Source organism: Harpegnathos saltator, unplaced genomic scaffold, assembly GCF_003227715.2.
Source record: "Harpegnathos saltator strain DR-91 unplaced genomic scaffold, Hsal_v8.6 scaffold337, whole genome shotgun sequence".
Taxonomy (NCBI): Eukaryota; Metazoa; Arthropoda; class Insecta; order Hymenoptera; family Formicidae; genus Harpegnathos; species Harpegnathos saltator.
The window spans coordinates 62409-76484 of NW_020230136.1; the positions used below are offsets into that span (position 1 = coordinate 62409).

The following is a 14076-nucleotide window of genomic DNA, read 5'->3' on the forward strand; positions in this document are numbered from 1 at the left end:
CGTAAAGTCGACCCATACCGCGCGCACACATTCCTCTATAAACAATCTATGTCATGTTTCTCAATAATCACGCTACAAATTTCTAGCTTTGTATTACAAGACACATATATATATATATATATCTATATATATATGTCTTGTAATACAAAGCTAGAATAGCTGTATATGACACACACATATATATATATATATATACACACATATATATACATACATACATATATATATTTATATATATGTATAACGCTTAATGATAATAGTTTTACGCTACGATCAAATTAAACCAACAAAGAGATTGTGCACGCTAGTATGCAATTCAAAGAAAGCAGTTGTCGTCTCATACGTTTGGTATCTCTATAAAACTCACATGGAAAACTTATTATAGTACGGATCATCGAGTCGTGCCCTCCGAGTGTAATGTGTAAATTCCACTAATATATGTGTATTTATATATATCCTTATGTATATATATACACACACACACGCACACACACACATATATATACCAAAGGTGTATTCTCGTTACGAGGAAACGATCGAGAAATCCGTGTCAAAGCATTACTCATTCCATGCTGATTTTGTTTTCTTCTTACTTGTTCTTTTTTCTCCTTGTTTATTCGAAACGTATACAAACAACATATCTCGCTACGAGCGACTATAAATATATCGGAATAATCAAAGGAAAGCAAAAGGATGATTGAGTACTGCGAATCAACTTGACCGATGAAGCCGAGAAGCTAGCTCCTTAATAGTGGCAATCTAGATTTTCCATGCAGGTTTCAGTTTGTGTTTCTATAAGAAAGATTACAAGGACATACGCCGTAAAGAACTGCCGTGAATATGATTGTGTCGCAGCGACTACCGCACAGGACTGCTTTATAAAGAAATTTACACAGAATAATGACACCAACAGAGCTACTTAGTTTTAGAGCACATCGAAGAGAATACGGGACAGAGACAAACCGAGAACGGAGATTCAAAGAGTGAATAACCGGAACGTAGTTATCAATATCTATGCCGTTTTCTCTAACGTCTAAACACAGACAAATCTGAATTCAAATGGGGAAAAAAGATGCAAATTTTGAACATGTCGGTAGCGTGTATTGCGTCAAGACTGAGAAACGGATAGAACGAGGACGAAGAAGAGGGGGCATAATTTTATATTTTTTTTTCTTCGACAGCCAGTTATCTCAAAAATCTCTCACCGCGTCTGCCGCACGAGGTAAATAAAGAGAAAATTAAAGATAATAATGGAATAACGGTATTGCTGATTGGTGGTTAGCTCATAGACACTTGCCCATTGGAGAGTAGTCTCTCAACAGCAGCATTTATGTCTCCAAATGTGGCAATTAATGCTGGAAAGTAAGAAAATGATATTTAGATGCTGAGATATTAATCAAACATATCAAATATATAAGGAAAATCTAAATAATAGCGTATCGAAGTTCTAACCTTGTAAATTAGCATCTCTATTAAGGAAACCCATAGCCGTAAGTTGCTCTAACTGTGCTCTATAACGTTCTTCTGGCGGAGGTACAGGTTGGCCGTCGACTTCTACACCTTGGTTTAATGCCATCGCAGAGACCTAACACACATCAATAAAATATGATTTGATATACAGATCTGTCCAATGTTACGCCAAGAATATCGATAAAGTACCTAATATTCTCTACAACTTTTAAGTTCCAAATTCTTTGAGACTTTGAGAACTCTTCTACTAATATACATTTTAGGCAATTTCAACTCAAAGCGTCCGCATCACTGTGAGATGCCGTTATGTAATTAAATTGTGCAGTCTAGGAATTAAACAAGAGAGATTCTTACCATACGTGCCATGAATTGGGAGAACGCATCCTGTTGGTTGGTGTCTGACGATTGGGTGGTGGTCGGTGTACTGGAGTTCGTGCCACCGGTATTAGACGTCGTAGTGGTGACCGGTGGTGGGACTGTAAGACCCATACTGAAACATACGCACACACTAAGTCACATGAAATTCCGTGAATTGCTTTGATGTAACGAGAACGAAAGAATTTACTTCTCCACAAGGTCAGGAGCGACGGTACGTAGCTGCTCCATACCCTGCTGTATCTGCATGATGGCGGCCAGTGCGTCCGGATTGGTAACGACACTCTGTATCTGAGGATTCTGCATCTGCTGTATGAAAGCGGGCATCATGGCACGCATCTGTTCCTGCATCTGCGGATTACCACGCAGGAATGGATTCGCAGCGATCACACGGTTCGCCATCGCTGGATCAGCTGCCATCGCCTCCAGCATGGATCGCGTGTAAGGAGCGTTTAACATGTTTCGCATCAGCTGTGGATTCTCCATCATCTGAGCGGTGAGACTCTGCATTCCCGGTGAATCCAACAAACCCCTGCTCTGATTCTGCTGTCCCGCGCTATTGTTAGTTGTTTCACTCTGATTCGGATTCCACGGGTTCGGCAAAGGGTCACGATTCTCTTGACCTTGTTGCGGATTCTGTATGTCCTGATTGGACGAGTTGCTGTTCTCCACCAGAGCGGAGAAAGGGTTACGACCGATCGTTGCAGCCGCCAGCATTGGTTCCTGAATATCGCGATACATGCGACGCAGGGCGCTGTAACCGCCGGGTATGCTCTCCAAATTGGATAAAGCTCGGTCGTGCGATCGCATTAATTCCTGCAGCATCGACGGATTACGAGCTAGTTCCATGGTTTGGCTGTAAATAAAATTTTGCATGCAATATTGCGCAATATCGAGTGAAATTAAATAAATCAGTCTCGATTTAGATGTTAAAATATCGAATGTAACTAGTAGGTAAGGATAATCGAAAACATAAAGTGAACGGGAAAATGAATAAATGAAAAATACAACTGGTATTGTATTTAAATTAGCTCTATAACTAGACGTCGATTCCAATTCAATGACACAATAATAATTACCGTAACAGTTCAGGGTTGTTCAGCATGTGACTGATTTCAGGGTTTCGTTGCATCAACTCTTGCATCTGAGGGTTGGCGGTGACCAGATTACGCATATTTTCCGGATCGTTCATTAGATTCTGGACCAAAGGATTATCAAGCACTTGGCGCATCGTTTCTGGATTCGACAATAACTCCCGTTGCATTCTTTGCTGCAAGTCTATGAAATTAGCAGATCCCAAGCCAAGATATTCCAATCCCATTAATCCACCTAAGCTGCCCAGACCAAATGGACTAGCATTCACATCAGCTGTAATTGATAAATACATTTGCAGATATCAGTAATATTGTTGTAAATATTAATCTGCCCATATAGGAAACTATATATTTGCAAACATATATTCCAATATAAATTTAAGGAAAATGAAAGTATATGAAACGGAATGACGATTGAAAAGCATCGATAAGAATATTAATTAGCTAAGTGCAATAGGTCAAGGTATATTAATTCATTCAAGATTCTTAATGAATTTTTATGAAGCAACAATACTTGATACACCTTGCAGTCACAGATGAGACATGAGTATTTTTTTTCTGTATAAGTCTGCCTCTTTAATAGTGTATTTTATCCATTGTTTGATCGATATAAGAATTTATAAGATATAAGATATAAGAAATTAAATATTTTTTCCTAACAAAATAAAGTATTTGCTTTCTTAGAAATATACATCAAAACATGATAGGCCCATTTTATATATAAGAATATTAAATGAATATATTAATTATATTATACAATGTTTCAATATAATATTAATTACATTAGAACTTTAATAGAATACTGTACACATGCTCCTACCATCCATTTACCAATTTGCCAAAATTTCCAGATACTTGGACCATACAACACCGTGCTCTAATAATTCTACCGCAATGCCCAGCATTTAAGACACATAGTGACCAAATAGTTCACTCATACCTTGAGGTCTCGGAGTCGAGGTGGACTCTTGATTCGACGTAGTGGCCGAGCGCGGTGCCTTGATCACCAAGTGTACCGCCAGGCCGTCCTTGATGTTGTGCGTGCTGAGGGTCTCGTGATCCTTCATGATTTTACCGGCAAAGATCAGACACAGCTGATCGGCCTGTGCATTGAACTTCTTCGAGACTACCTCCTTAAACTGCCGGCGTGTCAAAGCGGGGAAGGGGGAGGAAGAAAAACAAATAAATTAGGAACACCAAGTTGACGCGATTCCGTTTGACAGCTGACGGTTGGCGATGCGCCAAACATAGCGACAATACGGAGCAGCGAATATTGCTGCTAAAAGACAACGGTTGCCATCGTTATCATACTCACGTCCTTTATAGTCGCATTCTCCTCGATCTCCACACTCTGCTTCTCCTTCGGCGTCTTCACGTTGATGGTGATCTTCTTCGGACCACCCTCCTGACGTTCTGCCATCTTGGATCGGTAGATGACTCGTTACTTTCGACGCTCGCGCGATCCTCGCTCGCTCGCTCGCTCTCTTTCTCACTCTATCTCTCTCTCTCTCTCTCTTTCTTTCTCTCTCTCTCTCTCTCTCTTCCTCGCCGCCTCTCCTTTTCTCACTCACCGTGGTCGTACTCGACCGCGGTATTGCGTGCTATCGTGTAAAAAAACTACGACACAGCCGTCCGACGACGACACTCCCTCGCTCCTTCGCACGCTCACGCTTCGAATGTTCGAACGCAACGCAACAAGCAACACTACGTCTCGGACTCGTTCACCGACAACTCCAGTACGCGGAACTAGAGAGACTGTGCGATGGACGTATAACGATGACCAACATGCACGATGCTCGGCGTTTCAGGCTCGGCCATCACGATAACCGCGCCGCGCGAGAGATCGCGTGATACGCGTCCACGTCTGCCGACTGATTGTGCGAGCGTGGTGCGCGTTGCGAGGACCACCCGACCACGGCCGTTCCTCCGCCGACACGTAAACCAACGACGATACACAGGCAAACACGACGACAAACCGCCGCTAGGTTATGTCACGCTGCCACTACCGCAACGCAAAAGCACTGCCGCGCATGCGCGTTCGCTTTCGTCGGAATAATCGTGTCGCACACACACAGGCAGATGCAAAGCACCGCTCGCACCACCGATACGCAACACCCACGTACTTGATACACGCGCGGCCGGGCATAGTCCGGAAAATAAGGTGTTGAGAAATTAACGAATATATTACTCAGGAATTCCCGTGCGAGTTTAATGCGGGGGGGAGAGGGTCTTCTGCGCGACGAGAAATATTTTACGAACCGAAGACTAAATACCGGCGTTCGGATATTACAAATTGAGAATATAAACGTTAATATTTCTCAAGGTCAATTCGAAACATTCCGTACGCACAGTGCCGTTTGGTTTACACACACACACACACACACATTCTTTGTACACGTAGTAAAATATAATCGTCGAACGCACATATACGCATATATACGAGATAAAGTCGCGATAAACACGAGACAAGTCTACAAACGATGGGAATCGGTGAGATTTATCGTACGGCGAGTCGTGCGTAATATTTCTCGTGCCTACGTAATTAATATGTATTAAACGATGAACGTTTCCTAACCTTTAGACCTTTTTAGACGTTTCGATTGTCTCGATTGACATAGACGATACGCTCCGGCCGTTTGCATTATGCGCTTTATTTCTTTTTTATTTTTCGACAAGACGATCATTTGCGCCTACGGACAATCGCTCTGAGCTCGAGACTTCGCCGGGATTTTCATGTGGCTGGTGAAAACATTGTTGTGATTATTTAAAAAATTGTTTACTTAAAAATACAATTCTTTCAAACATAAATGGCAATATGAATAGTTAGAAAGAGAGGAAAAATGTAATTTCGTTACTTAAAATTCTTCTGTATGCGCTGCGGGAAAGGACGTCCCATCGGCACCGATTTCGCCGTGCTCACAAAACTCAATCGATTGATCTTCCCTTTCACGGGTTTCCAACCCCTTCTTCTCTCTCTCTCTCTTTATCTGTCTCTTCCTGTTGTCGATCGAGTCCGGGTGTGTCTAGCCGAACAAGTTCCGATATGACCTCGCTCTAAGTCGTCGGCGACTTCCAAGGTGAGAACAGCAGTGAATGATCACGCAGAAGCGTTCCTCGCTCAACCGTGACTCTTGCTCGACGATTTCCACTTGGTTTGAAACGATTCGATGTGCTCCAGATTAACACCTAGACGAAAGTCATCGGTCGATGAAACAAAGCTAGCCATTAGCAACAAAATTGGCTACTATTATAATGTTAAACCGGTCGACTCGCTTTCATTTACATCTTTACCGCACACGAAACCCAACGATAAATTGTCAACTTTAACGCGAAATCCTTAATATTGAATGTTAATTACTTCACATTAGCGTCTTATGACGAGTTGGAGGAAAAGCGAGAAACGTAGAGAATAATCACCTGCACTTTTCGCTAATCCATCAGGACTGAAAGTCAGAGCCTTCCTCTCGTCCGGATTACAGCCGGTCAAGAGAGTCACGACCGGCGCTTCCCCGTCACCGGTGAAACCGGCCTTTGCCTGCTGAGTGAGATAATGGCAACATTCTATGATTTGAAAGAACAACCAGGCCTCTTTATCCTTCGGTCTTGGTCCTTTAATCAGTGGCAACGCTAGACGCTCATGAGGTCTCTGCGCTCGTAGAAATCTCGTGCCACGTCTCAGTTGAATCTCCAGCCATCGTGTCGCCTCTCTCGCTTGGCCGCTAATACGCTTCACCTCGTCCAACGCTGAGACGACTGTCGAAAACGAAATTGGCGTTATTGCCTGTTGTAGGTGTAAAATAATCATAATCGCCAAACGATCACACACACGGTGGTGCACGATTCTAAACTAACGTAGTATAAAGGAAGCTCTATTATAGTGCTTGCGATTACAGTGACACATTTTACTCACCAGCCGCGGGAATCACTACTACGAATATCTTGGCGTACACCAAGCGCTTAAGGGTCGGTGTATACTTGGCCAAGGCTTCGTGGTCGGGCACAAGGTACGGTGACATCAGTCGGAAGTGCAATTGGCTTTCCAAGGCACGCACTTCCGCCTTCAACCAAAGCTTACCCATGTGCCTCATAAGCTTGTTTCTCGGATGTTCCATATTGAACTTCTTCTCGTCCAAGCCCACTGGTTTCGGGGCGTTTGATGGGCTGTAGTCGCTCGCGACGAACAGCCGTTCGACTGGGTCATATTGCACGCCCGACTCCTCGATGGCGCTGAGGTGACGCCCGAACTCAACCAGCTTCAACATCCTCAGTAATGTCTCCTCTCTCTTGCTCATTTTGTGCTTGTGCAATATGCACCAGTTGAGGGACCGATGCGCTTCCTCCAACAGAGTCAGACCCTTAAGATCGTTGTCCTCCGGCAGCGGCAACGTTCTCACGCACTCCCGCAGTCTTTCCGCACTCGCCAGGATCGCGGAGTCCTCGTTCTTAGGCAGGAAAGCTTCGCCGTCCACGTTGATAAGATTCAGCAGAATCGTCACGCGTTTCAGCAATATCCGCGAACTCTTGGCGCATATTCTTACAATGTCGGGACTGCTTCGCAACCAGTCGAAGCAAACTTTAATGGACGCTAGGATCTCTTTACCGATCAATAAGTTCAAGACGCTGTTCGATTTCAAGCTCTGCTTCTTCGACTGCGCCATGCAGGTGACGGTGTTGCTCGAGTTGCTGTTACTGCTTTCTTCAAAAGCGCTGCTGGTAGAGTCGGGGTTCGTCGTGATGGTCACAGCACTGCCGGCTGAATTCGTCACAGAATCCTGATCGCTGATAGGCTTCGGCTCCGCTTGCTCGTCCGCCACTCGTTGTTCGCCATTGACCAACTGACTGTTGTCGTCCTTGTTGACGCTGTCCTCTGTTTTACAGTCGGCAACGTCCGCATGACCGTTTATCTCTTTCTTCGTCGCATTCTCGTCGGATTGCTTTTTATTTCGCAAGGACAATAACTCTTCGTCATCCGTATTATCGTCCGAAAGAGCATCCTCCGATAGAGCGTCGTTCTCTTCGCTCAGCGCGTCATCCTCCTCTGTCTCGGAGTGCATCTCATCGCTGGATGATACTAGTACAGGCTGCTCCGTGTCGCTCGCGTCCGAGTCGGAACTTGTTCGTCTCTTTCGCCTGCGTAGCTTGCTCAAGAGACTCTTGGATTTCTCGCGAGTCTTCTTGGACGTCTCATTGTTCGTAACTCCATTGTCCAGCGATTTCGCGCCTTCGATAGCATGCGACTGCTCCTTCTTATTTAAATTCGATGTATTATTGTCTTGATTCGAAACGGAATTCTCTTTCGGCACATGGTCTACACTGTCTTCCCTTTCGTCACGCGGCGCCTCCTTTTTCAGTGCATTTTTAAGCTTTGAGGAATAAGAATTTGCATTCACCTCGACGTCCGGTACTGCCGTTTCCATGACCAATGCTTGCAGTTTGGTTATTGTAAATTGTAGTAATTGAGACAATATTGCTAAAGTAATAGCAACGACACCCTGCACCTCGCTAGACTCTCTGCTTTTTAATCTAGAAATTGACATTAAGCATATTGTCACGATTTTAAATACCATGTCGTCCGTTAGGTATAGCGCTGGTCTGCTCTTGCAATTTTGTAGATATGTCTCTATATTATCCGCATTTTCAAGAGAACTCGTGTTATTCGTCTCAGATTGCTCTATTATCAAACAATTCTCAATATCAGTCAAAAGATCCTATCAAGAAAAAGAAATCAATCGTTATCACAACCAATATTCAAAATTAAGAATTTTATATAAAATTATACATTGCTTTTTATCGTTATAGTAAAATATAATATATACTATTCATGTACCTGACATTCTTGATTTATCTTATCCGAATTCGGGTTGTCGTAATCCCACAAACGTAACAGGGAAAATAATCGCGATACACAATGATGAACCAAATTGTTTTCATCTGTACAGGTGGAATTGGTTATTATAGATCTCTTCAAATTTCCTTCTGCTCCTTCAAACAACTCGGGACACAAAACACTATAAAGCAATAATAATTGTAGTAATATTTCACTGTTGTTATTACTAATGCTTATTACAAGATAAATTTGCTATTAAGAGTATTAATACTGCCGGTATGTTAGTGATACTAACCATCTCATATAATGATAAACTGCATCCAGACCATAATTTTTCCCACCCGCAATAGTACCAAGTTGGTTATGAGGCATTCCGATGTTTGGATCAATGGCTATAGCCATCTTGTAATATCTGTTTGCTATCATTGGATCCCAATCTGAATCTAATTCTAATTTGTACCTGGTCAGGTCTCCAAGGCACACCAGGCTTCGATGGATTAAGCGCATGACGCACTGTTTGACTTCCTTGGTGTGAGTTAATTTAGGTTGCTCCATTTTAGCCATCCATCTTGCCTAAAATATCAATTCAATGAAATAAATTCTTATAACCTAAGTTCTTCATTTAATTGCATCAAGCATTGATAAATAAATTAAAAAAAAAAGTTTCTGCAAGAGTACTTACATACGGAGTCATACTTACGTATGACGAAATGCTCTCAAAGCGAGTGAATGCAAAGTCGATAACACCAACAAGATCCAGATCATATTCGGATTGCAGTCTTAATATCAGATGATGATAATATCCCACACCCACTGCCAAATGTACGGACAGTAATGCCTTCTCAGATTCATTCCACTGATTGGTCTAAAATATAACATTAAATTAAAAACAAAATCTTATATAAAATGCTATGCTTTCATTATTTTCATAATATTACCGTTTAACTTTATTTTATAACTCATCGAACTGATTTACTACCTTGCGCAATTTTTTAGCTGCATAAACAACATCGTAGAACGCCTTTCTCCATAACAATTCCTCCGTTTTACGCGCATTTCCAACAGGATCTTTCAGTATCAATCTCTCGCAATAATCCTTAAGTTTTACACGAAGAACTTCCACAGATGGGATAAATATATCACATACCGTGAGGGCACGATTTTTTTGTTCATCTAATCTTTTTACGATCTCCGTCACGCTCCTTACAAATAAAATATATAAATGTTTGGGAGGGAGGGGGTAAAAGTAATACGTGTTTATGTTACATGAAGGTCATCGTGAACAATATGTAACGTACTTGCCCGTAAATTTTTTTTACAGCAAACATGTCTACTATTATGCAATATTGGAAAAATCTAAACGTATTAATTAAATGTTTTGTTCAAACGCGCTCAATAAATTCAACGTGGTTCGAGGCTCAACATGAACAAAAAGAAAGGAAACAAGCGATAAAAAAAGTGGATAAAGCGGTTAGGTGTACGTTCATCGAAGTTACCTTGTCCCCATTAACCATGATCGCATTAGCGATACTGCATAAAATTACGCAAAAGCTGAATCTCCGCAGAACTCCACGGAAGATTGATTGTTACCTGTGCAGACGTCTTGTGGCTTCGAGGCTATCCGTTGTCCGGGCCTCTACCACGGCGTTACAAGTTCTCCTCATTTTGAACGATTCATGACCCGCTTTCCGGCCGACTCTTCGTTACTCATTTCCCCGCGGTCTCCTGACACGCGCATCTTCTTCGTACGCTGAGAAAGCTCAACATTCGCCCACGTTCGACACACGTCGTCACTGCTGCACGCGGCCCATAGAGTGTCGTGTCCTCCTCTTTCACCTCCTCCTTCTTCTTCGGCTGCTACGGAGAAAATGCCCATCGCATTGCTAATCGTACGAGTCGAATCCACCAATTCGAACGCGTCACCAAGCGTTTCAAGTTAATATTCTTTTGTTAGTCGTTGAGTCATACTACTAGATAAGGCGTAGGCCTGGTCTACAATACATGTCGTAAGTTGTAAGCCGTAACAACTGACCAATTATAGCCGATTATTTTTGTAATAATCGACTGTGATTCGTCAATTCTTACGGCTACAACTCACGACACGTATCGTAGAATGACCTTTAGCCGCAAGATTGTAAGAAAATTGATCAGTCACAGTCAATTATTCTCTTTGAAGTCGAAGTATAATCAATTGTGACTGCTCAATCAATTTCTTTTACGACTTTAGGATTTTACGACTTCTATTGTAGACTTCGTTTAAGAACTCAGAAGTATACATCAAAGGGATGTTTTATGATCGTCCTTGGGATATTCTTAGGATATTTTATATTCTCAGGACATCTCCAGGATATTCTTAAGATGTTTTTTGGAAGCTCCGTGTTGTCTAGGAAGATACTACTGGATGATAAAAAGATCTTTCGATTTGCTATTGAATTATAAAACTCCTAAACAAAAATTATTTGATCTGTTATTAAGTTAAGTCGTACTATTTATAAATAAAAAATTTATTTACTGTTACGATGTAAAATTTGAATACTGAAAATATGTCTAACTTGCCGTTGAGTTATACCACGATAAATTACCAATGTAGATGGTGGCGACTTCTAGCGAAGACTTTAGAATTGTAACTAAATGACATGCAATTTTTACTCTATTTGACCCAATGATCTTTAAACCCGCCAGCATAGCCTTTATTTAGACCCGTTACTTTTATTAGTTCTGAAATCTCCGCTACGAGCCGCTAGCATCCGAAATGATAAGTCGGAGGTAGTATGATTCAACGACAAGTCAGACAGACTTTCAACTAATATAGCTCAAATTGGGTGCATTCAGTGGTTGCGTTCAGAAAACAAAGCGCTCACTGAGCGCTTAGTAACTATTGGTCCTTACTGTTAGATCCTTACATTCAGACCAATAACGTTGACGAATTACTCAACCGTTGTGTAACCGTTGTGTTTTCTGAACGCAGCCAGTACTACCGCTCACTGAGCGCTAGGTGAGCTCTTGCATCTGATTGGTGTATATTTTTAAATCTAAAGGGATATACCAATCAAATGTAAAAGCTCATTGAGCGCTCAGTGAGCGGTTGTAGTACTGAATGCACCCTATGGCTGCGTTCAGCAGAACAAAGTGATCAGTGAGCGCTTAGCGATTCTCGCTCTTGATTGGTAAATACTTCTGGGTCTATGAAGAATCTAAAAGAATGCTCCAATCATAGATAATAATCACTAAGCGCTCACTGATCATTTTGTTCTACTGAACGCAGCCATTGGCTGCATTCAGCAGACTCAACAGTTGGACAACATTACTAGATTTTCCACTGAATCTCGCTCCTGATTGGTAAATACTTCTGGGTCTCTGAAGAATCTAAAAGAATGCTCCAATCACAGACAATAATCACTAAGCGCTCTCTGATCACTTTGTTCTACTGAATGCGGCCATTGAATCAAATAAAGCCAGCGGCACACGGTGCTTGTTTTCGTGCTGGATTGCTTGCTGGATGAAAATACTGCGTTCTGATTGGTGCATTTCCATCCATCTTCGGAAATGTACCAATCACAACGCAATATTTTCATCCAGCAAGCAATCCAGCACGAAAACAAGCACCGTGTGCCGCTGGCTTTATACACCCAGAGCCATCTATTGAATTGAATTGAATTGAACTGTACGTCTGCACAAGTAAAATAACGTTATTTATTTATAAATAGTAAGAAACAAAAGTCAAATGACTGGCTTTCAAATAGTCGACGAATTTTTTGTTTTTTAATAACTCCATGAATAACCCGTTGAATGGACTATCATAAAGTTTGTTCTTTCTTGAAGAGCATTGTTAATTGATGAACACTGGTGCTAAATTGAGAGACAAGTATATTTTATTTCATTTTAACTTATTGCTTCAATGTGCGTCAGTTCAGGAAGTTCTTTGTAAAAAATTTTCGTAAAGCATTACCACATTATTACAAGTTGGCACTGCCTCTTTACGCCGAAAAGATAGGATAATTTTTTAAACGTAATAATTTTTGAATTTTATATACTACAAAATGTCTTATATGCTGTCACATTTGGAAAACGGCTTTCAAGTCGATCAAGCTATTTTATCAGAAGAAGACAGAGTAGTGGTAAGTTCTCGAATGTTTATACTTAACCTCTAATCTTGTTGCCATCTAGGATGTATGTAAAGATAATCCTTTATTAACAGAATAATTTATTAAGGCTCTGTGAAAACTTAAACTTGTAGAAATATATTGAATAAAATAAATAATTGATTTATGTTTCTGAAGATACAGAATCTATATATGTATTTTTATATTATAACTTTATATAAATATATTAATTTTGATGAATCAAAAGATAACACTGAAAGGAGATAATGTAATATTTGTAATGAAATCATATAATGATTCAACAAATATTACATAGGGTAATAGAGGATTAATTGTCAATCTCAGTAATCAGTATATTAACTATTTGTATGTAACATTTTACCAGGTTATTCGCTTTGGTCATGACTGGGATCCAATGTGCATGAAAATGGATGAAGTTCTTTATAATATTGCAGAAAAGGTTAAGAATTTTGCTGTTATTTATTTGGTTGATATCACAAAAGTACCTGATTTTAACAAAATGTACGTAGATACTTATACTTATATATATAGTAACATCTACATTATATTAGTGATTCTACCTAATGAAATAAATTAAATAATTCTCAGAGAGATAAAAAGGAATAAAAGCAAGATTAAATTAATTACTATTATTGAAGCTTGGTTTATTTAATAGTTTTATACTAATAACTACAATACCATGTATCTTATTAATTAATATCAATATAAACTAATTATATATAAATTTTTAGGTATGAATTATATGACCCATGTACAGTAATGTTCTTCTTCAGGAACAAGCACATAATGATTGATTTAGGCACAGGAAATAACAATAAAATAAATTGGACTTTGGAGGACAAGCAGGAAATGATTGATATTATTGAAACAGTTTACAGAGGCGCAAGGAAAGGTCGAGGTTTAGTTGTATCACCAAAAGATTATTCAACTAAGTATCGATATTAATTCATTTACAAAAACTATATCCAACTTTAATATTAAAAAAGTATTAATACTATATTTTTGTTTTATATTAAAACCTGTTAAGTTGAACGAATCCAATGAATTCAGTTGAGTAAGCCATGTTCAATTCTAATTAATACTATATAATTAATAAATATAAGGATATGCATGAATAATTTATATAAGTATATTTACAATTTATATTAACTAACTTTACAATTTCTTATTTAATATTTAAATTAAA

At 40.1% G+C, this 14076-nt stretch overlaps 3 protein-coding genes across 5 annotated transcripts; 1 reads left to right on the forward strand and 2 right to left on the reverse strand.

Annotated features, from left to right (window-relative positions):
- Positions 1 to 752: 752 nt before the first annotated feature.
- Ubqn (ubiquilin) lies at positions 753 to 4887 on the reverse strand. Its single transcript, XM_011138179.3, has 7 exons — positions 4255 to 4887; positions 3880 to 4078; positions 2925 to 3213; positions 2036 to 2701; positions 1825 to 1960; positions 1453 to 1585; positions 753 to 1355 (listed from the first exon to the last, which is right to left on the reverse strand). Exons 1-7 carry the CDS (start codon positions 4357 to 4359, stop codon positions 1279 to 1281), a joined length of 1605 nt encoding a protein of 534 aa, XP_011136481.1. The 5' UTR covers positions 4360 to 4887; the 3' UTR covers positions 753 to 1278.
- On the reverse strand, positions 4583 to 10697 carry Smg5 (Smg5 nonsense mediated mRNA decay factor). Of its 2 annotated transcripts, none has more exons than XM_011138191.3 (8): positions 10357 to 10697; positions 9746 to 9968; positions 9449 to 9631; positions 9062 to 9339; positions 8767 to 8947; positions 6850 to 8647; positions 6357 to 6692; positions 4583 to 6125 (listed from the first exon to the last, which is right to left on the reverse strand). In XM_011138191.3, exons 1-8 carry the CDS (start codon positions 10428 to 10430, stop codon positions 6058 to 6060), a joined length of 3141 nt encoding a protein of 1046 aa, XP_011136493.1. In that variant the 5' UTR covers positions 10431 to 10697; the 3' UTR covers positions 4583 to 6057. The 2 variants fall into 2 exon arrangements, with proteins under 2 accessions (XP_011136493.1, XP_011136500.1); XM_011138198.3 differs by having other exon boundaries at positions 9467 to 9631; positions 10357 to 10696.
- Positions 10698 to 12419: 1722 nt separating this feature from the next.
- On the forward strand, positions 12420 to 13926 carry Dim1 (thioredoxin-like protein Dim1). 2 transcript variants are annotated; one of them, XM_025300231.1, is made up of 3 exons: positions 12420 to 12884; positions 13255 to 13391; positions 13664 to 13847. In XM_025300231.1, exons 1-3 carry the CDS (start codon positions 12807 to 12809, stop codon positions 13833 to 13835), a joined length of 387 nt encoding a protein of 128 aa, XP_025156016.1. In that variant the 5' UTR covers positions 12420 to 12806; the 3' UTR covers positions 13836 to 13847. The 2 variants fall into 2 exon arrangements, with proteins under 2 accessions (XP_025156016.1, XP_011136508.1); XM_011138206.3 differs by having other exon boundaries at positions 12807 to 12884; positions 13622 to 13926.
- The last annotated feature ends 150 nt before the right edge of the window (positions 13927 to 14076 follow it).